This window comes from Diceros bicornis, chromosome 25 (genome assembly GCF_020826845.1).
Source record: "Diceros bicornis minor isolate mBicDic1 chromosome 25, mDicBic1.mat.cur, whole genome shotgun sequence".
Lineage (NCBI taxonomy): Eukaryota > Metazoa > Chordata > Mammalia > Perissodactyla > Rhinocerotidae > Diceros > Diceros bicornis.
Genome location: NC_080764.1, coordinates 32,995,889 through 33,023,573, shown reverse-complemented (window position 1 = coordinate 33,023,573; position 27,685 = coordinate 32,995,889). Strand labels below are relative to the sequence as shown.

General features: G+C 37.0%; 2 protein-coding genes and 1 non-coding gene across 7 annotated transcripts in view; 2 read left to right on the top strand and 1 right to left on the bottom strand.

Moving 5' to 3' along the window:
- CEP290 (centrosomal protein 290) overlaps positions 1-20,450 on the bottom strand; it is an 89,535-nt gene extending 69,085 nt beyond the window's left edge. For all 4 annotated transcript variants that reach the window (XM_058568699.1, XM_058568696.1, XM_058568698.1 and 1 more), the window contains exons 1-12: positions 19,977-20,450; positions 19,554-19,680; positions 19,325-19,402; positions 18,168-18,237; positions 17,820-17,866; positions 14,950-15,093; positions 10,658-10,711; positions 9,752-9,904; positions 9,196-9,378; positions 8,437-8,526; positions 4,804-4,926; positions 3,215-3,338 (exon numbers count right to left, since the gene is read on the bottom strand). In XM_058568699.1, coding sequence (XP_058424682.1) covers positions 3,215-3,338; positions 4,804-4,926; positions 8,437-8,526; positions 9,196-9,378; positions 9,752-9,904; positions 10,658-10,711; positions 14,950-15,093; positions 17,820-17,866; positions 18,168-18,237; positions 19,325-19,402; positions 19,554-19,655 — 1,168 coding nt within the window. In that variant the 5' untranslated portion in view covers positions 19,656-19,680; positions 19,977-20,450. The remainder of the gene's footprint in view (positions 1-3,214; positions 3,339-4,803; positions 4,927-8,436; positions 8,527-9,195; positions 9,379-9,751; positions 9,905-10,657; positions 10,712-14,949; positions 15,094-17,819; positions 17,867-18,167; positions 18,238-19,324; positions 19,403-19,553; positions 19,681-19,976) is intronic.
- On the top strand, positions 5,329-5,454 carry LOC131421965 (U6atac minor spliceosomal RNA). Its single transcript, XR_009224004.1, has one exon. It is a non-coding gene; the product is annotated as a U6atac minor spliceosomal RNA (small nuclear RNA).
- Positions 20,451-20,771: 321 nt separating the features above from the next.
- Positions 20,772-27,685, top strand: part of TMTC3 (transmembrane O-mannosyltransferase targeting cadherins 3) — a 64,030-nt gene continuing 57,116 nt past the window's right edge. For both annotated transcript variants that reach the window (XM_058568695.1, XM_058568694.1), the window contains exon 1: positions 20,772-20,866. The gene's annotated coding sequence lies outside the window, so the exon portion shown is untranslated. The remainder of the gene's footprint in view (positions 20,867-27,685) is intronic.

Here is a 27,685-nt window from a genome sequence, read left to right as displayed (position 1 = left end):
TACAGGGTGCCTGATAACTGATATTTGTGCAGCTATCACACCAACCCTGACCTGGTTCTCTCAACTTTGTTAATATCATGGAAAAATACTGTTCTATCCTGTTTAAACCATTGTTACATTTGATTTTCTGTCACAGGCCGCTAAACTTAATCCTACCATACAACTAAAAAATCTCTACTTGTGTTATCTTACCAAACTGTTGCTAGACCAAAATAAAGTGTTCCTATCATTCTAAAATTTATTGACAGAAATCATTCTTATACTCATCCATAATAAACATCTACTGATTTACAGAGCATATACTTACGTACAGCCATTGGACTAGTGTGGGAGATCACACATGTTTATTAGATATGAGCCCTGCTCTCTGGAACAAACAGGCTAGCTGGAGAACGTGACAAAGGCTGAGTTGTCCCCAATACCTATTCTCTCTTTCTTCCACATGGCCCTCCACAGTATATTTACTTGCCTATTCATCAGTATGTGCTCTTTGCTTCTTGCCCCCTCTTCCTCTATCTTGCTGTTTTGGATGTGGATGTGAGGGTAAAGCTCTATTTTGGATGTGGCAGATGAAGGCAATACCCAGGACGGCCTAATTCTAGACCATTACACAAGTGAGAAATAAACTTCTATCTCTATTTTGCCACCATTTTTCAGATCTGTTTCTGATAGCTAAACCTAATCCTAACCAATGAAGGGAGAACGTCACTAGCTGTCATATTTACAAGTTAAATTCAAGAGATAGAGAATACTCTATCCATACACCTTCTGTGGGCTTTAGGGGTCATAGGACTAGGGTCTGACTGAAGTGTCATCAGATAAGACCTCTTCCTTATTTGATAGCAGAGATCAAACGCCACTTTTTCTGGTAGCTGGAATATGCAAAATCCATATCAGTCATCCTTTTAAAGCAGTTTAAACTACTCAAAGTATAATTCTCATACATACATAATACATACACATATAGAAATATGTATAAAAGTGGGCCTTGATGCTGGGCAACAATCACAATACATTTCCCTACTGTTCATTCTCCTAGATGACCATTTTATACCTTCTCCTTTCTCTTCTCTCCTCAAACTTCTAATACATCTTCCCCTATCCTCACTTTCAGCTGAGAACCTTCGCTGAAAACAGAAGCACAGAGAAAACAGACGCAATGAGCAGAGAAGTTCTACAAGCTCTCACCATCAGGACACCTACCTAGCCACCTGCCTCTATATCTACACACTCCCCCTTCCTTCCTGTTGTTATGGATGAACTCCCTGTGCTCCTAAGGCTAACTATTCCACTGGAAGACGAGACCCCATCACACTGCCTTCTCAAGGATATTACTCCAGAAGTTCTTCTCTCCCTCCTGCTTCATCAATTGTTTCCTCTTTAATAGATCTTTCCTACTAACCTAGAAGCATGATCATTTCTTCCATAATAAGAAGAAAAACACTTTCTTCACCTCTCTTTCTCCTCAAGCTACTACTCTATTTCTCTCCTTCCTTCATAAAAACAGCCCTCAAAAGAGTCTCTGTATTTGTTCTATTTCATCTCTACCCATTTTCTCTTGAACCAAAAATGACCACTGCTAAATCCAATGGTCAATTTTCAGTGCTTATCTTGACTTAGCAGCAGCAATGAATACAGCTCTGAACCAGCTGCATATTTCTTCCATGACAACACCCCTCATGTGGTTTTCAGGACTCTACATGCTCCTGGTTTTCCTCCCATCTCTCTGACTTTCCTCTTCAGTCTCCTTTGGATGTTCCTTTTCATCTCCCCAGCTTCTACAGAAAGTATCCCAGAGCTAAGACTTTAGATTTTTCTTCTTAACCAACATTTTCTCCCTTGATCTCATGACTTTAACTACCATTTTTATGTATATGGTTCTCAAATTTATATTTTTAGCCTAGATTGTTCTCCTGAACCTCAGACTTTTATATACAAGTGCCTACTTAACCTTTCTCTCAGATTCCTAATAAGCATCTCAAACTTAACATGTCCTGTTTAACTAAGTACCTAATCATCTCTATACCTGCCCTTTCCACAGTTTTCCCCAGTGTGCAGACCGAAAGTCCTGATAACTCTTACTCCCACATCCTGTAGTCGTGTAACAGGTCTCCCTGCTTCTGTCCTTTCTACTCCTACAATCTACTGCAGACACAGCCTAAGTCAAATTACATCATTCCTGTCTTCAGAAACTTTCTTTTGTGCCCCTTCTCACTTAAAATAAAAGCCAAAGTCCTTAGAATGAACTGTAAGTCCCCCTATAATATGGCTCCTGGTTACCTCTCTCATCACCTACTACTGCCCCACTCACTCACTCTGCTCTAGCCACAAAGGCTTCTTTGTTGTTCCTCAGACAGGCTGGGTACACTCCTGCTGCAGCACCTCTGCACTTCTTTCCACGGCCTAGGGACATCTGCATGGCTTACTCTCTCACCTCCTTTAAGTCTTTCTTGTAATATCTCCTCAGTGAGGCTTTTGCTTACTACCTAAATTACAACTATATCTCCAACCACCACCACTATTATTTCACTTACATTTACACACACACAGACTCACTCACTATTTCCCCTTTGTGTCTTATGTTTTTATCTTCACCAGTAATAATAAATGTGTCATGAACTTATTATGAATAGTGTGCATTAATGTGCTCTGGTCTAACTATAGTATGTAGTGTTGTGGAAATATAAGATCACTGATGTTGTAAGGGCTTATATTGAGAGGATTTGATGTGTTAGGTAAGGCAGCATGACCCAGGGTAGGGAGAATATGATGAGACATTAAGTTAGGTAAGGTTAATTCAAATGCCGACAAGTCAAATTACTTCTGAAAACTATCTGCAATGCTGCTACACTGATCAAAAATTTTTTCTCTTACATTCTTTGTTACTTATAAAAAGAGAATTAAATAAACATAATCAATTATATTACCATTTTTCATTTCTTTTATACAGCCAATCTGGTAATAGATTAACATAATTTTCAGCAGATAAAAATTATAGAAAATATCTCCATCATTTACAAATTTAAACACTAGTACATATATAAAGTAGTAAATAATATCCTGGGCAATTTTTTGAAAATATCATACAATTCAAATAGAGAAAAATCAATAATATGTCTATTGACATGACATGATTTTCTTTTAATAAAAATAAAATACTTTAAATATTTAACAGTATATAAAATAACTATACACTTATAAAATATTGAATTACCTTTGTTTCTTTGGAGCTCATTTTTTAAATCTTCAATAATAAAAGTATTTTTTTCCATTTCTTTTGTATATTGTTCTACTTGCTCAGTGAGCATCTTAATTTGATTATCTCGTTCTTGCACACCCTATAAAAGATTTTTAAGTATTACATATTATCTCTTCATAAACATTTATATACATATATATATATTTTTTTTGTGAGATCAGCCCTGTGCTAACATCTGCCAATCTTCTTTTTTTTTTTTTTTTTGCTAAGGAAGACTGGCCCTGAGCTAACATCTGTGCCCATCTTCCTCCACTTTACATGGGACGCTGCCACAGCATGGCTGAACAAGCGCTGTGTCGGTGCACGCCCAGGACCCGAACTGGCGAACCCCAGGCCACCGCAGCGGAGCACCCGCACTTAACTGCTTGCGCCACCGGGCTGGCCCCAATATATATTTTAAAAGTAAAGAAAAAAGTAGGTCTTGGGGCTGGCCCAGTGGCGTAGTGGTTAAGTTCACGCGTTCCGCTTTGGTGGCCTGGGGTTCGCGGGTTCGGATCCCAGGTGTGGACCTACACACCACTCGTCAAGCCATGCTGTGGCGGCGTCCCACATACAAAATAGAGGAAGATTGGCACAGATGTTAGCTCAGGGACAATATTCCTCCAGCAAAAAGAAGAAGATTGGCAATAGATGTTAGCTCAGGGCCAATCTTCCCCATAAAAAAAAAAAAAAGTAGGCCTTGTTTTTTTCAACAAGACTATTGAATATACTTTTTTGTGGGTCTAAGCTATGCTTTTTACTATTTTGTATACCTCAACTGCACTACACAATGTTAGGTACACTGCTGTCACTCTAATACTTAAAGATGATATAATGGCTAATAACACTCTGGCAAATAGGAATTCCAGAACTCTCTAATATTTGTGGCTTCTCATGACTCTTTATGTTACTTTTCCTCATTGTTCATCCCATTCCATCTTTTCACCATTTTGTATGTTTCTGTTTTGCCCTGAGTTTTCCCTCTTACTCAGTACTTCATTCAAAAATATCGTCCCTTGCAATTGTCCTTATTCTCCAAATACTTCCCAAGTTTCCTTCTTTCTTTCAGACTATGACGACAGAACACAGATGGCAAAAGTGGAACTTCTTTTTATACTAAAAAGAATACATTTATACTAAAAATGAAGTCTTTATGTAGCACAGACAAATTATAACCATACTTTTCAGTTTTTTCAAACTGTATAGGATATTTCAGCACTACAATACAATATAATAAACTTTAATAATGGAGTATATATTAAGATATTTTAAAATTTCTAAAGATTTTTAATAGTTTATTAAATAATTCCCAATCAAACAATGAATGTATTATCTGTATCAACATAGAAAAATACACAAAATAATCCCATTCCTAACTCTAAACTTAATCCTAATTTTTTCTTGGAACTGGATGGTATAAGAAACTTCAAAAGACTTTATTATACATCCAATAGCACAAGCCACTAGATTAGGCACAGGTGATATAATAAGTAAGACATAGTTCAAAGTTTCATTGCCAACTTTAATAACACTGGTTGATAAACCAAATTTTGAGAAGGTTTTACCTGCTGTAGAGCCATCACATTACTTTTATCAGCATCAAGTTGGGCATTTCTCAGTTTCTCCCTCAGGTTATGTAACATTTGCTGATATTCAATAATTTCATCATCTTTAGAAGACAAAATTGACTAGAAATAAACAAAAGAGGATCTGTTACACAAAAGAAAAATTAATAAACCATTCTTCATTTATGCTAAATACTCTAATATACACCATCAATTTCAAGAAAATACAGGAAATTAAACTCTTTCAAGTGAGAAAGTATCAGCAACTATTGGAACATTCATTGTTCCTTTTGTGTGTACAATCTGAAGTTCAAATGAGAAATGATTCAAAAATACACAGTAATTTTTGCTTTTTTAGGAATTCAATCTTTAAACAATCTCAAGCTTTCAAAAACCATTACTAAAACAAGAAGTTATAAATATCTCCACGAATTACAAAAAGTTTTGTACAACTCATCTTTATGAAGAAAACATTAAAATGTCACTGAGAAGCATAAAATATCTTGAATGAATGAAAAGTATCTAGTAGTGTATGAAAACAGAGGAGGTTAGCATTCTCTCTGACAAGGATGGAAGAGGCCCTTGGGCCTGACAACAAGCATATGGGTAAAGCCTTGCCACCTACTTTGTGGCATCTAAGCATCATCTTTTAATACTGCATTGCATATTTGAAAATCGCCGGGAGAGTGGACCTTGAAAGTTCTCATCACAAGAGAAGAAAAATCGTAACTATGCATGGTGACAGATGTTAACTGGCTTATTGTGGTGATCATTTTTGAATATATACAAATATCCCATCATTACACTGTACACCTGAAATTAATGTTATGTCAATTACACCTCAATAAAAAAAAAGGTATCTGGTGTTCTTCACTAGAAGAACCAAATATCAAAATCAATCTACAAATTAACTTATAAATTTAATACATACCCAATAAAATAACTAAGATATTTTTAAGAACTAAGATATTTTCTAAGAACTAAAAACTAAGAACTAAATAAGAAATCTTATTGCTAAGATTTGTATTAATAAAGCATGTTTATAAGAAAAAGTATAAGAACAGAAAAATAATGAGAACAGTTTTTTCAAATATTTAAACATAACAATAATTAAAACAAGTACACATGGTTAAAAAATCAATCAATCAATATAAAAGAAGACAGTCCAACAATAAGTTCAAATTCAACAGGAGTTTCCTATGTAATAAAAAAGGAAGTGTATTTCAATAGTAGAAAGATAAAATATTCAATAAATGATGTTTGGACAACAGACTAGCTGTGTCGCATCCATATCTCACTCTTCATACCAAAATGAATTATATATGCTTCAAAGACTTAAACGTAAAAGATGAAACTAGAAAGTTGAAGACATCAGAAGAAAATATGAGAAAATTTTATACTCAGAATCCTTTCTAATTATGATATAAAGGTCAAAACCTATAAAATAAATAAATTTACACAACATAAAAAGAAATATTTCATAGCAAAAAATATCATAAAACCAAAAGACAGTGACAAACTAGAGGAATATTTTTGCAATACATATCACAATTACACTCGTAGAATTTATTCTATAGATATACACTGTCAAAATAATGAAGGTATACAGATATTCATTAAAACATTGTTTCAAACAGCAAAAATGAGAACCCTCCTAAATGTAACACAATAGGGAATTAATTAAATAAATAACATACATATCTACAAAGAAAAATTATACAGCCATTAAAAAAAACAAACACTATATATACTGATATAAATTCTTTTTTTTTTTTTTTTTTGTGAGCAAGATCAGCCCTGAGCTAACATCCGTGCTAATCCTCCTCTTTTTGCTGAGGAGGACTGGCTCTGAGCTAACATCTTTTGCCAATCCTCCTCCCTTTTTTTTTTTTCCCCAAAGCCCCAGTAGATAGTTGTATGCCATAGCTGCACATCCTTCTAGTTGCTGTATGTGGGACGCGGCCTCAGCATGGCCGGAGAAGCGGTGTGTCGGTGTGCGCTCAGGATCCGAACCCAGGCCACCAGTAGCGGAGTGCGTGCACTTAACCGCCAAGCCACGGGGCCGGCCCCAATATACTGATATAAATTCTTAAAACATTAAGTAAAAACAAAGTAAAGTGCAGAGGAATACAAATGTTACCATCGCTCACCCCCAAAATTAAATGTGGTAAAAGCAACTCTTTTTTTCTAGGAGTTAGTAAGCTATGTATGGCTTATAGGTCAAACCTGCCCTGCTGCCTGCTTTTGTACAGTTTTCCTGGAAACAGCCTTGCTCAGCCATTTAAGTACTATCTGCGGCTGCTTTCATGCTATGGTAGCAGAGTCAAGCAGTTACACCAGAGACCAGATGGCCTCAAATATTTACCCCCTGGCCTTTTGCAGAAAATTGACTGACCTCTGACTGATTCTATAGGTTATCTGAGCTTCCCAGATGATAACCAATTCCAAATAGCCAACAAGATTTATGTGAACCCTGTTAGAAACAGTAACTACAGAAGTGATAGTTTGTTTTTCTTTTTTTTGTGTGTGAGTAAGATCAGCCCTGAGGTAACATCCATGCTAATCCTCCTCTTTTTGCTGAGGAAGACTGGCCCTGGGCTAACAACTGTGCCCATCTTCCTCTACTTTATATGGGACGCGACCGCAGCATGGCCTGACAAGCGGTGCATCGGCGCACGCCCTGGATCCGAACCTGGGCCATCAGCAGCAGATCGCGCGCACTTAACTGCTACGCCACAGGGCCGGCCCAGAAGTGATAGTTTTTAAAATTAGAATTATCTATTCAGAATCATTTCAGACTTTTTCAAAATATACAATCATCAGTATCCTAGCTTCTGATATAGTAAGGCTGGAGGATTTGACTGGGGTTGGAGAATGGTGAGGAGGAAGAGACTTTTGCAAAGACTTCTCAGGTGATTCTGAAAGATCCCTTTCCTTACTCTCATTCCCACTGAATGCCAATAGCTTGATTAATCTGACATGGAAAGAAAGTTGGAAAAACTAAAATTAAATCTAGAACTATATAACCAATGTATACAAGGTAACTATGATTTACGTGAAAAATTGAAATTTTATTTAGAATTATCTATTTTAGATGACAAATATATTTTGGACTTAAGAGTTCTATCCAAAAGTTTAGTTTAAAGTTTAACTCATTGATGTGGAAGAGCTCACTCAATAACAAATAAGCTAGAGGACTACATAGGACAGTTCTTAGAGCTTTTCTAGCTAAGACATGTAATACACTTTAAAAAATGTCCAGGGACCGGCCTGGTGGCGTAGGTGGTTAAGTGCGCGCGCTCCGCTGCGGCGGCCCAGGGATCGCCGGTTTGGATCCCGGGCGCGCACCGACGCACCACTTGTCAGGCCATGCTGTGGCGGCGTCCCAGATAAAGTACAGGAAAATGGGCATGGATGTTAGCCCAGGGCCAGTCTCCTCAGCAAAAAAACAGGAGGATTGGCAGACGTTAGCTCACGGCCGATCTTCCTCACAAAAAAACAAAACAAAACAAAACAAAAAACGCCTAATAAAAATGTCATTAACTAGTATAATGCCTTTAAAGAAAACTAAGACTAAAAAATTGAAATCTAAAATACAAATGAAGAAGACATTATATCAATTGAAAAAAGCACCTTCCATTCTTCTACTTTTGCATTCACAGCTACCATAACTGGATCATCTTCCTCGTTTTTCGCTTTGAGAAGATCAGTAAGCTCCTGCACCTAAAACGCAACAATTATTTCAAGAATTGTTGCAAATCAGTGCAACATATACATATTTATTATATATGAATATTTACACATACATCAACACTATGCATATGCATACACATATATACACATACATTACAAATGCTTATTCATTATTGGAGCAGTTCTGCAGTCAGAGGTGACATTTAATGGTTTCTGCATCTTTACAATTGTATAATTATTTTTCATTACTACAGAATTATATTTTTAAGCATTATTCCATTTTTTTAAACAAGTTTAATCCCATGTAAATAGTGAACAATGTATTGGTTTCTACGACATTTATAGTGTATTTATTTTAAGGTGTAAAATTAAACTTCATGGTCCACAGGACCTCCAAGAGTCTTTAGTGGAAAAATCCCATAATTATTAGATTTGCAGGACTGCTGTCTACACCTTCATTCAGGTTATCACCTATATACCTTTCTGGTAAGAATTACGAGGTATGTGTAAGGGGATTAGAGAAACACATATAGACAAATATATCAGCATGGCAAAATATTACAGTACAAGACAACATAGTATACCGTATAAGACAAAAATTCATATTCCAGAAAGTTAAAGTACTTTCTACTTTCAAATAAATAGTAATGATGCAATATGTAGTCTACACAGATAACTCAGTCTAACAGGAATTCTTACTTGAAGCCGATAATGATCATTGTCTTTTTTTAACTGGTCCATTATATTATCTGTCTGCTGTACCAGAGCTTTCATCCTATTATATTCATCAGTCATCTTCTCCATTTCCTGTACAGACTCTTCTAGATTTTTTCTCATTTCTTGATTCTGAACTTCAATTTTCTCATTAGCTTCTGTTAAAGTCTAAGAAAGGTAAAGTCACTACGGTTAAAAAACAATTTCAGAAACTGAAATGTAAACTAAATTAAAATTAAATGGAGTCCTAAGTTTCTGCTGGAGAAAACAGAATGCTTTATAGATCTTTAGTATCAATTATTGTTGACAAATCAAATTAATATGAAGAAAACTGTACCTAAGAATCTTAGTTCTTCTTAACAATACCTAGGATAGGCATATAGAAAGAATGAGTTTGCAAGAAGATTTGCAATTTGAAAGATACATTTCATGTTTTACAAGTACATAGTTGCAGATTTATACTAAAGAATTTAAATTATAGGGCTAAATACTAGATTTATACTATAAAGAAATTCAAGTTTTATAAGCTTTGAAAATTTACCTGAATTTCATCCAGATATTGGACAAGTTCAGAGTTTTTTTTAGACAATTGTGATCGGTAGTCACTGTCTTCTCCTCTTCTTGATAAAAGTGTTTCTTTTTGCGAATCTATTTGTTTCTGATAGTCAATAATATCCTGACGAAGCTGTTCATTCTGAAGGTGGACCAAACACAATATTCTATTAAGAAACTATCCAGAGAAACAAAATTTCATCCTCTAAATAGTGACCTCAAAACGTATCTTTAAATTTCCAAGGTTTCACCACCCTTAAAGCCTCACCTTTTTCTTTAGACGTTTGTTCTCCAGAAAAGGACAGGAAAAGGTAATTAGAAATGAGAAAGGTAATATATAATTAAAAAAATAATCAGAAATTAAAAAAAACAAAAAAAGAGAAATTTTAGGAGAATGGGATATTATTTTGAACAACCAAAGAAAGCAAGAATATTAATTATCAACCAAAACAAAGAATATTTTATGTTAAAAAGATAAAGAACTCGTATCAGGATAAACAACATACAAACATTATTTGGCTCAGATGTACCAAATAATAATCAGAACTTAAGACAATTCCATGAGAAACATAAATTTTAAAAGAATGCTTGAAAAAATAAGAGAAATAAGACAGAAATCCAGTTCCATATTCAATTAGCAAACCAGCAAAGAATAGCTTATAAAACAGAAAGCAAGATGTACCCACACAGACCTAAGAGATGAATGCAGTACTTAATGGCTCACCTTTCAATTTATTTTCTATTTCCTTGAGACAAAGTCATATCATAAAATCAGCCAGTTTAAAAACATCAGTGACTTATGAGATTCCAGTTCTGGTTACAGTATAAATTTATGAAAACTTTTTTAACGAGTATCCTTGTTATACCACCACAACCACTAAAATTTTTTACCAACCTCTCTTCTTAATTTGCTGTTTTCATTTTCTGCCTCCTCATTTCGGAGAGCCAACTAAAATAACAAAAAATAAACAAATGAGATAAAATTCAGTAGTAATTCAATATAATGCCAGGTTTACAGCTTATCAATTTAAAATTTTAAATCCTCTCCAATAAAGTAAAGAATTTTTAACCACTAAGGACATGTCGACCCAAGACATAAATAATAAGATAAAAATTTTGAAAACAAACTATAGAAAAGATAAAACAAGTTGAGTTTAAAAGATTATAAAAACAAAAAACAAAAAATTCTAACCAAAGGATATAGAAAACAAAAAACACTACCACCTGCCCCTAGCGCAAAATCTAATAATGAGTAGTTTGCTGTCCAAGATCTTTATCATTTTGCAGTTCTTCTACACCAGAGCTAGAATACTCTTTGCTCTGAGTGAGCATTAAATTACTTAGAAATATAAGGCAGTACAATATAATGGCTAAAAAGAAGCAATCTGAAATCAAACTGGCCTAGGTTTAGATCCCTTGTCCACCAATTTCTAGTAAAGTGTGAACAGTCACTTAACATCTCTTAAAATTAGTTTTTTCATCTCATATCTTGACATAAGAATTAAGTATGATGTATATAAAGTCCTTCGCACAATGCTCAGGGCGTGGAATAGCAAAAAATTATGAAGTGTTCTCTTCTCCACATAGAAATATTTTCATTTGTGACTCTTTTCTTTAGTTTCTCCAAACAGGCAAATATTATAACCCATTACCATGGGTTTTTTCACCTACTGTCCAAACCCCATCCCTCTTATGATCTTTCACTTTTCTCCTCTTCCTCCTTATTCAAGGAGAAGATAGAATCGCAATGGTGTGCAAATATATTTAAAAGTCTATACTAAATAACCAAATGCAGTATGCTATCCTTGACAGAACCCTGGCTATTGGGTGAGGAGACTATGAAAGACAGTATTGGACCAATGGAGGAAATCTGATTATGGACCAGATATTAGATAACAGTATTGAATTAATATTTTATTTCCTGAGTATGCTAATTATATAGTGGTTATGTTGGAGAATACTTCTTTTTTCAAGGGAAACATGCTGAAATATTTAAGTATGAAGTATCATGGTATCTGCAATATTTATGTATGAAGTATCATGATATCTGCAATCAACTCTCAAAAGGCTCAGCAAAAAGAGAGAAAGAGAGAGAGAGAAATATGTCTGTGTATACACAGATACTGACAGAAAGATAAAGGAAATGTGGCACAATGTTAACAACTGGTGAACCTATATAAAGAGTATACAGGTGTTTATTGTTTTTCTTACAATCTTTATGAAGATATAAAAGTTTTCAAAATAAAAAGTTTGAAGAAAGTTCATAATACAATGCAATGTGATATACAAATCTTATTTTACATATTATTATTATTATTATTGTCTGGGAGTTAAGAAACAGTGCCATTGTGTTTTGAATCGGAAAACTTTAACAAGAAGAGAGATGTTAAGAACTTAACACTAAAGCATTTAATACTACTGATAATCTTTTCCCTTGGTTTTTGAAACATCACACTCTTGATAGACGTCCTTTCTTGGGCTGTTCCTTGAAGCATCTCTTCTTATTTCATTAGACATTTCTATATCACAGAGACTTGCCTTTCAATCACTTCTATGACTTCAATATCTATTCTGATGACCCACAAATCCTTATCATCTATCCAGCGTCTCTCATGAATTCCATATCCACAGATATCCTTTTTGAATATGCCCACAGGGACCTCAGACTCAACATGTACAAAACTGAAATAAGCAGCACAAACCTCCTAAACTTCTCTCGTGTCTCTTCTAAGTGAATGGCACTATCTACCTATCCAGTGGCCCAACCCAGAAAATTAGCTGGACTCTCCATTCCTCCCTCTTCATCGACAACCAATTATGTCCAATTACATCTACATCTCCCAAAGGTGTCTATGTCCCTAATCTCCCTCAGTCATTACTTTAGGCCATCATCACACTTGCCTGAATTAGCACAAACATCTCTTTACTAGTCTTGGCTCCCTTCAATCCACTCTCTACAAAGCAGAGTCAACTTTATAAATAGATCTGATCATGATATCCCTGTGTTCAAAATTCTTCATTGGCTCCCTTTAGAAAAAGGACCAAATTCTTCAGGAACTGGCCTTTGCTTATCTCTCCAGAGGATCACGGATGTTAAAACTGGGAAGGCACGATAGCACAGTGTTTAAGAGCACAGACTCTTGAGTAAATTTGGAGTCAAATCCTGGCTTTACCACTTATTAGTCGTGTAATCATGGGCAATTACTTACCCTTCCTGTGTCTCAGTTTCTTCATCTGTAGCATGGGGGAAATGTCACCTATCTCACACGATAAGTATCAAATGAGGAATAACGAATTAATGCATATAAAGTATCTGGCACAGAGTAAGGACGTTACATTAGATATTTTTATCTATACTCCAGCCAAAATGAATAACTGTACTTCCCTGAATGCTATCTCTTACCTCTAGGTCTTAGCAAATGCTGTACCTTCTACCCAGAATGCCCTTTCCTTAAGCACCACATACATCCCATTCTCTTTGCCAGGCTGACTCCTACTTCAGGTTTCAGTTTACAGATCACTTCCTGAACCTCAAGACTGATTTAGGTATCCCTCCCCAGCGTATCCCAGAGTATTTTTATAGCCTTATATATCCCCAGAGTATCATATTATCTCTAAGTTACATTTATCATTGACAGTGAATATCACTGAGAAGCAGAATATTGCTGCCCACCATATTGCTAGCACAGTCTCTGGCATACAGTAAATACTCAGTAAGAATGAATGACTGGTTAAGCGCAAAGAAGAAATTGCCAAAGCAACTCATACTCATATTCCATCTCAAGGAACCTAGCAGTTGGAATGGTACTTCGGCCATATATTCAAGTTTTTTGTGTGTGTCTATGAATACAGATAGTAGTCTAAGATATGAATGGACAACGTACTTCTGATTAGCTAAGGGTGTGTGGTATGAACGATGAGAAGTTGACTAATATAGAAGCTAGATAGAACAACAGTCCAGAAAACCACATAGACAGACATCCCCCTAAGCAATTCTATTACTGTATATCATAGACTGGATCCTTTATGATTAAGAAATCCATAGGTCTATAATGTTTTAGTGAGTCAACTAAACAGACAATCCTCTAAGAGCTTATTCCTAACCTTTAGGTGGCATCAATCCATACTTTTTCCACTGGAAAAATTGTGTAGAGAGCTCACTTTTACATTAGTCTTCCAAATTATATAGTACAATAGATATATTAAGAATGGGGATGCTTTTCCTTATAAATCAACTTATGACAGACTCTCTTTAAACAGCAACATCACATCATAATCACTGCTGTTTACTTAAAATTTATAACCCTTCATTTCCAAGAGAACAATGGACAAAATACGATTATCAGGATGCAATACAACATTGACCTTCTAAAGAACACAAAGGGAGAAAAAGCTTTGGGCATCAGGGATAGGACAGTTATCACATTTAGGTATCAAATTTGTATTAGGTTTACTGACAGCTGAGGGAAAACAGGAAACGTGTAATTTTCTGACAGGAAATACAAATTTATCTGCAAAAAATAATTTTTTCCTCAAACTAAATTTAAGTGAACATTGCATGAATCATTTTATAAATAACAAGGAATAACATAAGAGGTAATAACAAACAATGCTGTATAAAAGATGAAATGTCATGATTTAAAATATGCCTTGATTTACAAAATCTGGCATTAACACAACTTTTTAAGAATCTATACATTACAGAAAGTGAGGTACACGTGAAAACAAGAAATCTGATCGATCATTATTGAATACATCATTGAAAGATTAATTTTCAAGTCCACTACTAATATAAATAAACACAAATTTTGTTTTTCCCCAAAATAAAGTATGGCAAATAAGAAAATCAATTGTTTTTGAATGCCTATTAATTTCTTCATACCAACATTCCAGACCAAATCATCAACTTTATGTAAACAATTCTAAGTCCTGAGAAAAATGTACCTCTGAATATAAAGAATTACTCTCCAAGTCACGTTCAGTGGAAGTACGTGATCCATTATATTTTAAAGATGTGATGACAACATGAACTGTAATATACAACCTTAGCGATAAGTATACATCAATTCTCAAATACAACATACAAACATAAAAATTGATACTGTTACCAATAATTATAAAAAGCATAATCAGGTGTTATTTTTAGGTAACTTGAACAGTTAAGATTACTGAAAAGATGCGCCTTACTTGTTCATTAACTTTCTTCTCTTTCTCCAACTCCTTTTCCATGTCCTCCAATTCTCTATCTTTTTGTTCCAATTGCTTTTCAAGTTGGCGAATTTCATCACGTAAAAACCGAGTGTCACGCCCACCTGCAGACTGCTGTGCCATCTTAAAGTAACAAAACAAAAATATAAATTAATTCCATTATACTTGGAGATTCAAATGAATCAACAACATACAAATAATTATCTGGACTTTAAATATGTATTATAATCAGCACCAGATGTTTAAAATCATGTTGGCTTAAGAACCACTTTTTTAAAATTTAGCTTATTTAAGCTTTAGCTCACAGGCTGACAACCTGTAAGCCGTTCCTGAGCCACCTACAGCTAAGAAGAATTGACTGTCATTCACTCAGGCTCAGTTATAGCCACTGAGCCACAGGCACCAGACTAAACTGCAAAGGCACAGAACACAGGCAGTGAACTATCTAGGCTTCCCCAGACTATCAGAGCTCTGAAACCAGCCTACAAACCACGAAAGCCTCCACCCCAGTCACTGACCGCTGGTGCTCTTAACCTGCTCTTTCCCTCATACCACAGACTATTTAGACCAGTGCTATCCAACACGACTTTCAAAGATAATGGAAATGTTCTCTGCACTGTTCAGTACAGTAGCCACTATCTACATGTGGCTTAAAATGTGGGCTAGTGCAACTAAAGAATTGAATTTTTTATTTTAATTGTAACGAATTTAAATGTAAATAACCTCAAGTGGTTAGTGCTACACTAGTGGAGCCCAGACTCAGACTATCTTTAAAATCTTGCAGCAGACTAAATCCATTTTGCTTCATATTCCTGTTATTTTGGGTCAGGGTCCAAAACATCAAACCCCTTGGTCATCTCATCTGTCTCACATTCATCTCTGCACCACATAGCTCTGTTATTCCTCTATAACTAAATTTTTCTCACTCTTTCCCTCCTTCAGAAAGATTTCCATTGTGCTCTCGAAAATCCTCTTCCAAGACAAATTAATATTTTACATGCTCGGCCTTTTTACTGAATCATCCATTCCATCTCCTTGCCTTAGCTGCAATTTGGCTTCTTTAGTATACTAATTCCTTTGAAACTCTTTCAACTGGGAGATGCTCATTCTTTCACATCCCATATACCTCAGGGTCAAGACAAGGTGCTGAAGTACCCCAACCTGCAACCTTCAGGCTATCATTCCTCCATCATCTTGTAAAAACTCCAGCTGCTTTGAATCTCCCATGATATCCAGCTATCCCTGCCAACTGGTGGTAGCAACAAACTACCAACTTCCCCGCCACTCCCTCACAAAATTCATTGAGAAGTTTCGGCACATGGCTCATTAGCCCTCCATCAAAATCCCCCCTAGGCAATTTCCACATCTACGTAACTTTCATTCTGGTTTCATTTTTTTTTACTTGCTTCCTGAATTCACTAGTCTCCCACTCCCATGCCCACACCAAGACCTTGTCCAAGCAGGAACATTCTCTCAATTACTCCTAGTATACCTGCCCTTTGACCTTACAAGACCCCCTAATCCCTTGACTCCTCTTCTCCCTAACCTCTCCCTACCACCCCAATCTTGACTTCCTTGCTTATTCGGCTAAGATTTCAAAATCATCACTTCAACCACTTTCTTACCAATATCCCCAAAACTACCGTATCCTTCTATTTCTATAGCAGCTACCTGGCTAAACACTAACATAGAATTGATCTGACTTCATAATTCACTTAACAAGTATTTATTGAGAGTGGGTGGTATTTTCCTAGGAGCTGGATATACAGTATGGAATAAAAAATAAATCATCAAAGTTCACAGAGTTAACACAAAAGTTAACAGTAAAAGAACCAGGATTTCAACTCAAGTTGTCTGATTCCAGATCCTTGTAATTTCCAGCTCATTCTCCACTATATTTCAAGCTTTATCTGACTTCCTTAAAATTTGATCCCACGTCTCCCACTCTTAAATTACTTTTTTTTTTCCTTTGGTAATTCACTTTTTTTGTGTGTGTGTGAGGAAGATCAGCCCTGAGCTCACATCCTGCTAACCCTCCTCTTTTTGCTGAGGAAGACCAGTTCTGAGCTAACATCTATTGCCAATCCTCCTCCTTTTTTTTTTCCCCAAAGCCCCAGTAAATAGTTGTGTGTCATAGTTGCATATCCTTCTAGTTGCTGTATGTGGGGCGCAGCCTCAGCATGGCTAGAGAAGCGGTGCATCGGTGCGTGCCGGGGATCCGAACCCGGGTCGCCAGTAGTGGAGTGTGCGCACTTAACCGCTAAGCCACGGGGCCAGCCCCTCTCACTCTTACTTTTAGCAGATGATCTTCTCCCCATCCTCTCAACTTCCAGGCACTAAACCTACAAACATAAACGTTCTATACACATCTATACACATCTCTTCTTATTACAAAGGAAGAAGGTCGTTTCTCTTTATACATTTGTATCACATTCTTTCCCACATTCTCAGGAATCTCAGTGTATTCAGTTCCCTAACAATACATTTATATTTTGGCTCTTAGCTTTCTCAAAAGCTGCTACTTCTCCCATACCCTTCTGTCACCATTCCTCAAATTCCCACATGCCTCATTCTACCTCAGTTACTAGTAATCCTTCTGTGTATCTCTCTAGACTGTAAGCTCCATGAGGTTATTGAATGTTTTCATTTTGTTCACAATTGGATGCTCAATCCTTAGTAGAATTTAAGGTACATAACAGACAGGTAAAATATATACTGAACAAACAAATAATTATGAACACAGTATCATTCTTGTGATTATTCCAATAATAATAATAGAAAAATTTGAAAATAATAATTCAAAATAATAAAATGAACAACTACACCCTAGGGAATACAAAAGGACATACCTCTAGTTCATTTTCCAGTTTCATTACTTTAGTTTTTAATTGATTTTCTATTAAAAAAAGACAAATGTTTCAATTGGTCAATTTATCTCAAGACAAACTTCTAAATAAATTTCAATAAAATAATAAAATAAATTCTTTTTAAAGATTCCATCATGATTGTAATAATAAGGTAATAGAAGAGAAAATAACTATCTTATACCTGATCTATGGAATAGGAGTTCTAGAATATCTTTCAAAATAAATTGAGTCTACACATTTTATAGAATGTATTAAAGCTAATTCTCTGTTGCTTAGAGAACAAATGGAATCCACTATTTAGCATCATAATTAACTTTCCATAGCACTTACCAAATTTTGCTTGCTCTTCTCCAGCTTTTTCAACCTCTTCCAAAGCCAGCTCTACTTCTTGAGCTTTCATCTAAACATTAAAAACACAAAATTTATTTCAATACGCCTTTACACTAGAATGTAAGCACCCAAAACAGGATTTTATTTGCTATCCCAAAACTTAGCGCTCAGAATGCCGGGCATACACAGACATTCAGTAAATAGCTGTTGAATGAATAGATGATTTTCTTACTTAAGGCTATAATTTTTAGATTCCTAACAGTTTGAAACATCTTTGATTCTTCTTTTTCCCTCAAGTCTTATATCCAGTATTGCCACTTTGCTCTTTGTAATGTTTTCCACTATCCCTTTTTTTCTATTCTACTTGTGATTCTTCTAGTCCATAATTTTTTGTCTAACCTCCTTTATAACATTATGGCTAAACAGCTTTAATTTCCTTCAATTTGTCCTATTTAGCCTAGTTTACCCTCCATAGTTTAGTTTACCATACCTAGTTTAGCCTTCCCAAGGCATATTTTTGTACCTATCAAGCGTGGCTCAAAAACTTGTAATGGCTCCTCATTGCTGACAGCGTAAAATACACCTGCAAGGCCTTTGACAGCCTCCGTAGAGGCAACATTTGTTTCCTCTACAGCCTGCCACAAAGTGTCTGCACTTGTCTCCTCAAATGGAAAGAATACACATTTTCTATTTCCAGTTTTTATTTATGGTAACCTCCAGCTCTAGAATCTCCTTAATATTTTACCACTGCTTTCCACTTACCTAAAACTACTCATCAGTCTTTAACCTTCATGAGGTCTTCTCACATCTAAATCTCTTCCCCTCCTAATAAATCCCTATAATAATCGTCTGCATTTTTCACTTCTACCTCAGGATTATGTTAACTTAATTAACATAGGACCTCCCTATGTTATTTTTAAACATATCCATCTGTTTCCCTCACATATTCTTTTAGGAACTTTAGAGCAGAAACTAGCCATGTTTTGCACACTAAAATTCTCAATCCACATTTGAAAATACCTCATTTTTTAGTGGTGATTTAGATATTACAAAGTACTTTTATAGAAATTAACTTACTTAAGTTACTTAAGTAAGTAACAGATTCTTAAACCTTCTCTAATAGTCAAAGCTGTTATTAAAACCTACTGCATACAAACCTTCATTAGTGACTGAGTAATTCTGAAAAGGTGTATCACATTTTCTTGACTTTCTTTTTTTAGCTCATTTACTTCCACCTAAGTAAACAGAAAAACAACTATTATATATTTATAACACTTAAGCAAAATATAAGAACTCTTCCAATTGTACCACTCAGTGATTAAAGGGACAACTTGGATGAATCATAGTTGTATGTATATATTTACATATTATTTATCAATTAAGCACCTTGGATAAGGAAATCAATAAATTATCTGCCAATTCTTCTTGACGAGGCAGGTCATCTGGATCAACTTTTATTATTTCTTTCCAGTTTATATTAGGTGGCATCTTGAATTCTTTCACTGTGCTTTACCTGCGGTAACAAGGTAGGTGGGTATTAGCATTTTCAAGGTAAACAGCATTAATGTTTTCACAGCAATTTACAGTTTTTACACATTACATTGTTCTAACTCTCTATGGTGTCAGCAAAGAGCTATGCCTCCTTAATTGTATAACAGATAAGCGGGTAAAATAACCTTGATCACAAGTATAGCAGTTGGCACAAACCATCAGATATTGTATCGGCTAAACAAACTACGACGGCTTCTTTGTTAAAACTAATCTTGGTCAGAACTAAGATTCTGAGTCCCCTCCTTCATGCCCCCTTACCACCAAGGCACGCGAACATCTAATGGTGCCAACCGCGGAGGTGCTCGGCAGGCTGAAACCGACCCCTGATTCGGAGAAGCAGGAACTGGGCGTAAAAAAGTGAGGAAATAAACGATTGAAATGAGTGCAATTGGGCCGGGGAAACCAGGGCTGAAGCGAGGAGAAGGCAGATGGATTGCTGACCAAAAAGGCTAAGAGGCGGGGAAGCGGGGCTTTGCTGCAGATGGGCCCTGAAGCTTAAAGAACCCGCGTAAGAAGACAGCCGCTGCTCATGCTCACTAGGATCCAGGCACCTAAGCCAAACCTGGCAACCAGAGGCGGCCCTTCATCTACCGCACCCACCAAGCACGGCCCCGCCGCCACGCCTGACCGCTCCCCAGCGCAGTGCCAACCGGACACTGGCTCCCGCCAACTGGTCCTGAGCGAGGAATAGCGGCGGCGGCTGCTAGGCGACACCATTCCCCACCCAGCCAAGGCTGGAACAAGGCCCCGGATGCCAGGGAGCCTACATTTCACGACTATGGGTGATGCTTTACGTTTAGATTCCCCAGCGGGTTTCCCGGACTCTGTGAAAAGGACAAGGAGAAGTCTTGGGGATGAGGACTCCAAATCCCAGAGTGCAGTTCTGCTTGGAGGCTTGTGCATCCTGGGAACTGAAGTCAATGAGAAGTGGAGGTAGGCCGTTCCCGGCGTGCAATGCGAGAGGCTGCGACCGTACCGGGGCGGCGGGGGAACCAGCCGGCGGCGGGAGGCGCGGTGGCGGAGGCGCGGTGGCTGAGGCGCGTCTGCTGTGAACGAGGTAGACCATGAGTGTGCCTGCGGTGGCGTCGTTCTCTGGACCGCTCTTCTTGAGGTTTCCCTGAGCCGTCCTCTCGTGGAGCCGCTCCCAGGTGAGGTCGAGCTGTCGGTCAGCGGCGGGGGAGGAGTTGAGGGGAGCGGTCCTGATTTGGAGACGCTCCCGCCATCGGGGCGGAAGGGCCTGGCCCGAGAATGGAGAGGTGGGAAGACCCCGCCTTCTGCTTAGGCCTTTGCAAGCGACGCCCCGGGGGGTGTCCTCTGTAAGAAGACAGAAAAGTTTTACCCCTCTTTGGTATCAGAACCTGTCTGTGTACAGTGGAGTGGGGGCCGCGCGGCCGAGATCATAGTTTGGGGGCGAGTGAGGAATTGAGAGGAGGGCAGTGCATCCTCCGACCCCGCCCGCCTTGCCTGTAGCGCCATCACCGTCGCGGGTGGAAGGACTTGAAGGTTGAGGAGCTGTGTGTCTAGAGTGAAGGCTCTAGAGAGGAGAGGTTAGAACTTGTCGGGGCCACTGCTGGGGGTGGAGAGAGAAGGGGCTTCAGTACCCACCAGTCCTGCAGCTGTCACTTGCTTGGTTACCGAGGGTGCTCTTCTATGAAAGCGCCTTCTCAGGTGTTTACAGCTCTTATTTGTGCAAGTTTTGCTTATCCCACTGCTCTCATTCTGGAGTATGATACGCCGCTAGGTAACTTAAGCTATAGACTTGAAATCTAAATGACATTTTCAACTGTTTGGACCAGTGCCTCTCATCTTTATCTTTTTTTTTTTTTTTTTACTATAATTGATAATAAATTTTCCTTTTGAAAATAAATACTAGATTTCTTTCCAAACCACATGTTTGGGTAACAGCTCAGTAGGAATACCTCAATAGAAAATAAAAACAGGTACTGATGTTGTGAGATATATTTAGACATTCATCAGATTTGTAGGAATGATAATTTTGTCTAATCATTACTGAAAGATAATATGCCCAGTACTATTCATTATCGTTTTTTTTAACCATGGTGTAATTATATCCCCAGAACTTAATCATATGATTGGAAGTTCGTACCGTTTTTTTTTTTATTCTTTTTGGTGAGGAAGATTGGTCCTGAGCTAACATCTGTTGCCATTGTTCCTCTTTTTGCTTGAGGAAGATTGTCCCTGAGCAAACATCTGTGACAATCTTTCTCTATTTTGTATGTGGAACGCCGCCACAACATGGCTTGATGAGTGGTGTGTAGGTCCAAACCCAGGAACCCTGGGCTGCCGAAGTGGAGTGTGAGAACTTAATCACTATGCGACTGGGCTGGCCTATGGAAGTTTGTGCCTTTTGACCAATAAGTTCTTTGTTTCTGTGAGCTTGGTTTTTTTAGATTACACATATAAGTGAGATCATACAGTATTTTCTTTCTCTGTTGACTTATTTCACTTAGCGTAATGCCCTCAAGGTCCATCCATGTTGTGGAAAATGGCAAGATTTCCTTTTTTATGACTAGCATTCCATTGTGTATATATACCACATTTTCTTGATTTGTTTGTCCTCTGGTGGACACTTGGGTTGTTTCCATGGCTTGGCTAGTGTAAATAATGCTGCAATAAATATGAAGGTGCAGATATCTCTTCCGGATAGTGATTTTGTTTCCTTGGCTGTATACACGGAAGTGGAGTTGCTGGATAATATGGTAGTTCTGTTTTTAATTTTTTGAGAAACCTCTGTACTATTTTCCATAGTTGGTCTACCAACTTACATTCCCACCAGCAGTGCACAAGGGTTCCCTTTTCTCCACATCCTTGCCAAGACCTGTCATCTCTTGTCTTTTTGAAGACAGCCATTCTAACAGGTGTGAGGTGACATCTCATTGTAGTTTTCGTTTGCATTTTCCTGATGATTAGTTGCTCATGATGTTGAGCACCTTTTCATGTACCTGTTGGCCTGTATGTCTTTGGAAGAAGTTCCTCTACCGACTTTTTAATAAGATTGTTTTTTTTGCTATTAAGCTGTATGAGTTCTTTATATATTTGGGATATTAATCCCTTAACAAGTATATTTTTGCAAATGTTTTTTCCCATTCCATAAGTTGTCTTTTCCTTTTGTTGGATTTCTTTTGCTGTGCAGAAACTTTTTAGTTTGGTGTAGTCAAGACTGATGTCAAGGAGCTTACTGCCTATGTTTTCTTCTAGGAGTTTTATGGTTTCAGGTTTTACATTCAAGTCTTTAATCCATTTTGAGTTGATTTTTGTGAGTAGTGTAAGATAGGGTCCAATTTCATTCTTTTGCAGATGGCTCTTCAGTTTTCCCAACATCATTTATTAAAAAGACTATCCTTTCCCTGTTGTATATTCTTGGTTCCTTTGTTTGTTTCTAGGCTCTCTCTTCTGTTCCATTGTTCTATGTGTTTGTTTTTATGCCAGTACTATACTATTTTGATTACTACAGCTTTGTCATTGTTTCATTTGCTCTTCATAACAATACAATGAAATAGGTGCTAATAATGTCCTCATTTTCCAGTGAAGTTAACAAACTGAGGCTTGGAGAGTTTAAATACTCTCCTCAAGCTTAAAGAGTGTGTTTGAACACGGATCTTTCTGGCTAGAGGCCATGTTCTTAACTGCTATACTGCCGCCTCAGGCATGCAGGGCACCTGCATGCCTGTAAAGTGCTTGTTCTTCGGTCTTGCTATGTATATTAAATATTATCATATTCTACGGTAAAGTTGCAGGATACAAAATCAACATACAAAAATCAGTTGCATTTCTATACACTAACAACGAAGTAGCAGAAAGAGAAATTAAGAATACAGTCCTATTTACAATTGCAACAAAATGAATAAAATACCTGGGAATAAATTTAACCAAAGAGATGGAAGATCTGTACACCAAAAATTATAAAACATTGCTGAAAGAAATTGAAAAAGACACAAATGGAAAGATATTCCGTGCTCTCGGATTGGAAGAATTAACGTAGTTAAGATGTCCATACTTCCTAAAGCAATCTATAGATTCAACGCAATCCCTATCAAAGTTCCAACAACATTTTTCACAGAAATAGAACAAAGAATCCTAAAATTTATATGGAACAACAAAAGACCCTGAATAGCTAAAGGAATCCTGAGAAAAAAGAACAAAGCTGGAGGTATCACACTCCCTGATTTCAAGATATACTACAAAGCTATAGTAACCGAAACAGCATGGTACTGGCACAAAAACAGACACACAGATCAATGGAATAGAATTGAAAGCCCAGAAATAAACCCACACATCTATGGACAGCTAATCTTTGACAAAGGAGCCAAGAACATACAATGGAGAAAAAAAAGTCTCTTCAACAAATGGTGTTGGGAAAACTGGATAGCCACATGCAAAAAAATGAAAGTAGACCGTTACCTTACACCATACACAAAAATTAACTCAAAATGGATTAAAGACTTAAATGTAAGACCTGAAACTATGAAACTTCTAGAAGAAAACATAGGCAGTACGCTCTTGGACATTGGTCTTAGCAACATATTTTCAAGCACCATGTCTGACTGGGCAAGAGAAACTATAGAAAAAATAAATAAATGGGACTACATCAAACTAGAAAGCTTCTGCACAGCAAAAGAAACCATCAACTAAACGAAAAGACAACCTAACAATTGGGAGAAGATACTTGCAAACCATACATCAGATAAGGGGTTAATCTCCAAAATATATAAAGAACTCATGCATCTCAACAACAAAAAAACTAACAACCCGATTAAAAAATGGGCAAAAGACCGGAACAGACATTTCTCCAAAGAAGATATACAGATGGCCAACAGACACACGAAAAGATGTTCAACATCATTAACTATCAGGGAAATGCAAATCAAAACTACAATGAGATATCACCTCACGCCCGTCAGAATGGATATAATTAACAAGACAGGAAACAAGAAGTGTTGGAGAGGATGTGGAGAGAAGGGAACTCTCAGACAGTGCTGGTGGGAGTGCAAACTGGTGCAGCCACTATGGAAAACAGTATGGAGATTCCTCAAAAAATTAAGGATAGAACTACCATATGATCCAGCGATTCCACTGCTGGGTATTTATCCAAAGAACTTGAAAACACCAATTCGTAAAGATACATGCACCCCTGTGTTCATTGCAGCATTATTCACAATAGCTGCCTTTGAAGCAACCTAAGTGCCCATCAAGGGATGAATGGATAAAGAAGATGTGGTATATATACACAATGGAATACTACTCAGCCATAAGAAACAATGAAATCCAGCCATTTGTGACAACATGGATGGACATTGAGGGTGTTATGCAAAGTGAAATAAGTCAGAGGGAGAAGGTCAAATACCGTATGATCTCTCTCATTAAGTAGTAGATGATAACAACAAATAAACACATAGAGACAGAGATTGAATTGGTCGTTAGCAGAGGGCAAGGGGGGGAGGGAGGAGGGCAAAAGGGATAATTAGGCACATGTGTGATAATGGATTGTGATTAGTATTTCGGTGGTGAACATGAGAACGTGATGTAATCCATGCAGAAATGGAGGTATAATGATGTACATCTGAAATTTATGCAATGTTATAAACCAATGTTACTGCAATAAACAAAAAATTAAAAATAGAACTACCATAAAAAAATAAATAAATATTATCATATTCTAATTATATAATTTTGTTTGCTCAAGAATTTAAATTAAATATTCTTCATGTTCAGTGTTTTTAATTCATAATTTAGCAGGGGAAGGTAGAGATGAAATCTAATGTTTCTTGAGCACATATTGCATCATATACTATGCTTAAAACTGTATTTTCATGTTAGGAATCTGTTCTTGTTACTGCAGCACCTTATTTTTCTTCTTTTTTTATTCATTGTAACTATTATTTTCTATTTATTCACTTACTAGTTTTGTTTTCTCTGTATTGGTCTTTTCTACCCTTACTTCCTTCACTCTCTTGTTCACATTTGCATTCCCAGCAACTCAAGGTACTTGGCCTAATGGTAAATTTTATTCTCATTTTTCAGAAGTGAAAACAAGTTCAGAGAAGCTAAGTAATTTCCTAATAATTATGAAGCTGAGATTGTAACCCAGATCTCAATTACAGTCTTGATTAAATGCAAAAATCTTCCTTAAATTTCATTATTTTGCTCGTTCTAACAGTAGGTTTGAGCTTGTATGCTGTGCTAGACTGTGAATCAAATTTAACTCAAATTCTAGTTCATTCATTCACTATATAATTTTGAGGAAAATTGCTAAAACTCTCCATTATTTTTCACCAAATTTTCTACATCAGTCAGTTTTCACCAAGAGAAGGAATTTATGTGACGATTTTATAAATGGCCTTATTATAGGAATACTTGCCTAGACCTGCCTTCTTTCTTCTTTATGGTTATATGAGCAGTTTTATCTGACCAAAATCATGTCACAAGAAAGATTGGTTCTCTGTACCAGTCAACCTTTATTTCTTACATGTTGGTTCCATTCCCTTTTTGCTACCTTATCAAGAAAATAAATGTTAGCTTTCTTTTCTAGCATCTAAAATAAAGCATGGCCATGAGAAATTTAGTATCCACTATGTGTAGTAAATGTTTTGTTTTGCCTTGTTCTCGTGGGGAGGAGTCAGTGTGCAGCAAGCAGACACTTGTCTTCTCTCAACATGAGGAGACTGGAAAGATTAGTAGGAGTCAATGTGAATGTACACTTTGCAGGCCAAAGTTTTACAAACTTCAAAATAGAATTAAAATACAGTAGATTATTCTTGCTGAGGGAGATATAATCATGAAATTATTTAACTGAAAGGACTTTCCTTTCCAGGCTAAATATTTCCAGGTTCGTTTAAAATTTTCTCATAAGTTTATTTTATTCCACACTTGTACTGTTGGAAAAAATGAGCACTCAGGACAATTTTCTTGAAGGAATTGTATTATTTTATGTGTCTGTAATGTAGCTCATGGGTGGTCTTCAATTGCAGTTGGATTTTTTTGCACATATATAGTGACATCCTATTTTTGTAAGCAAACATAAAACAATCATCTCATCCACTCAGACTGTGTGCATCTGTGTGAATATGCTTGTGTGCCTAGGAAAAAAACTGGAAGTTCCCTGTCTTCGTCTGTTTGCACTGCTATAACATACTCTAGGTTAGGTGATTTATAAACAGCAGGATTTATTTCTCACAGTTCTGGAGGCTGGGAATTCCAAGATCAAGCCATCAGCAGAATCAGTGTCTGGTAAAGACCCACTTTCTGATTCATAGAGGGCATCTTTTCCCTGTGTCCTCACGAGGCAAAAGGGGCAAGGGATCTCTCTCAGGTCTCTTTTATAAGAGTGCTAACACCATATATGAGGGCCCCACCCTCATGATCTAATGACCCTCTGAAGGTCCCACTTCCAAATACCATCCCATTGGGCATTAGGATTTAACATGAGTTTTGGGGGGAAACAAACATCCAGTCTATAGCATTCCCATAAGTAACATTTAACAGTGATGTGTTACATTGTTAGAGTAATGGCTGCCAGTGAATCATGCCACCCTCTATCTATACCCTCATGTAACCCTCTCCCTTCCCCCTAACCTCTACCCTTGCAGGTCGCTCTTTGGGCCGGAACCTCAGATGATGCCTCAACTGAGCTCATGATGCAGGAGAACTAGCTCTCTCTCCTTTTCTTTTATAACACGCTCCCTTAGAGAATCTTCAAAAATTCTATTATCCTGGCCCTTTCATTACCTCTCCCACATTGATTCTGAGTTTACCTTGCTTGATTGATAGTAAAAAATGTTCAGTAAGCTGAGACTTGAAAAGAGCTTGTGCACTTGGACTTGCCCTCCTGCTCTCCTGAGATCACCATTTAAAGAAGTTCAGGCTAACCTACTAGAGGATATGACCACAAGTAGCGGAGACTAGCTTTCCAAGCTGAGACTCCTGCCCTTTAGACATCCAGCCTTAAC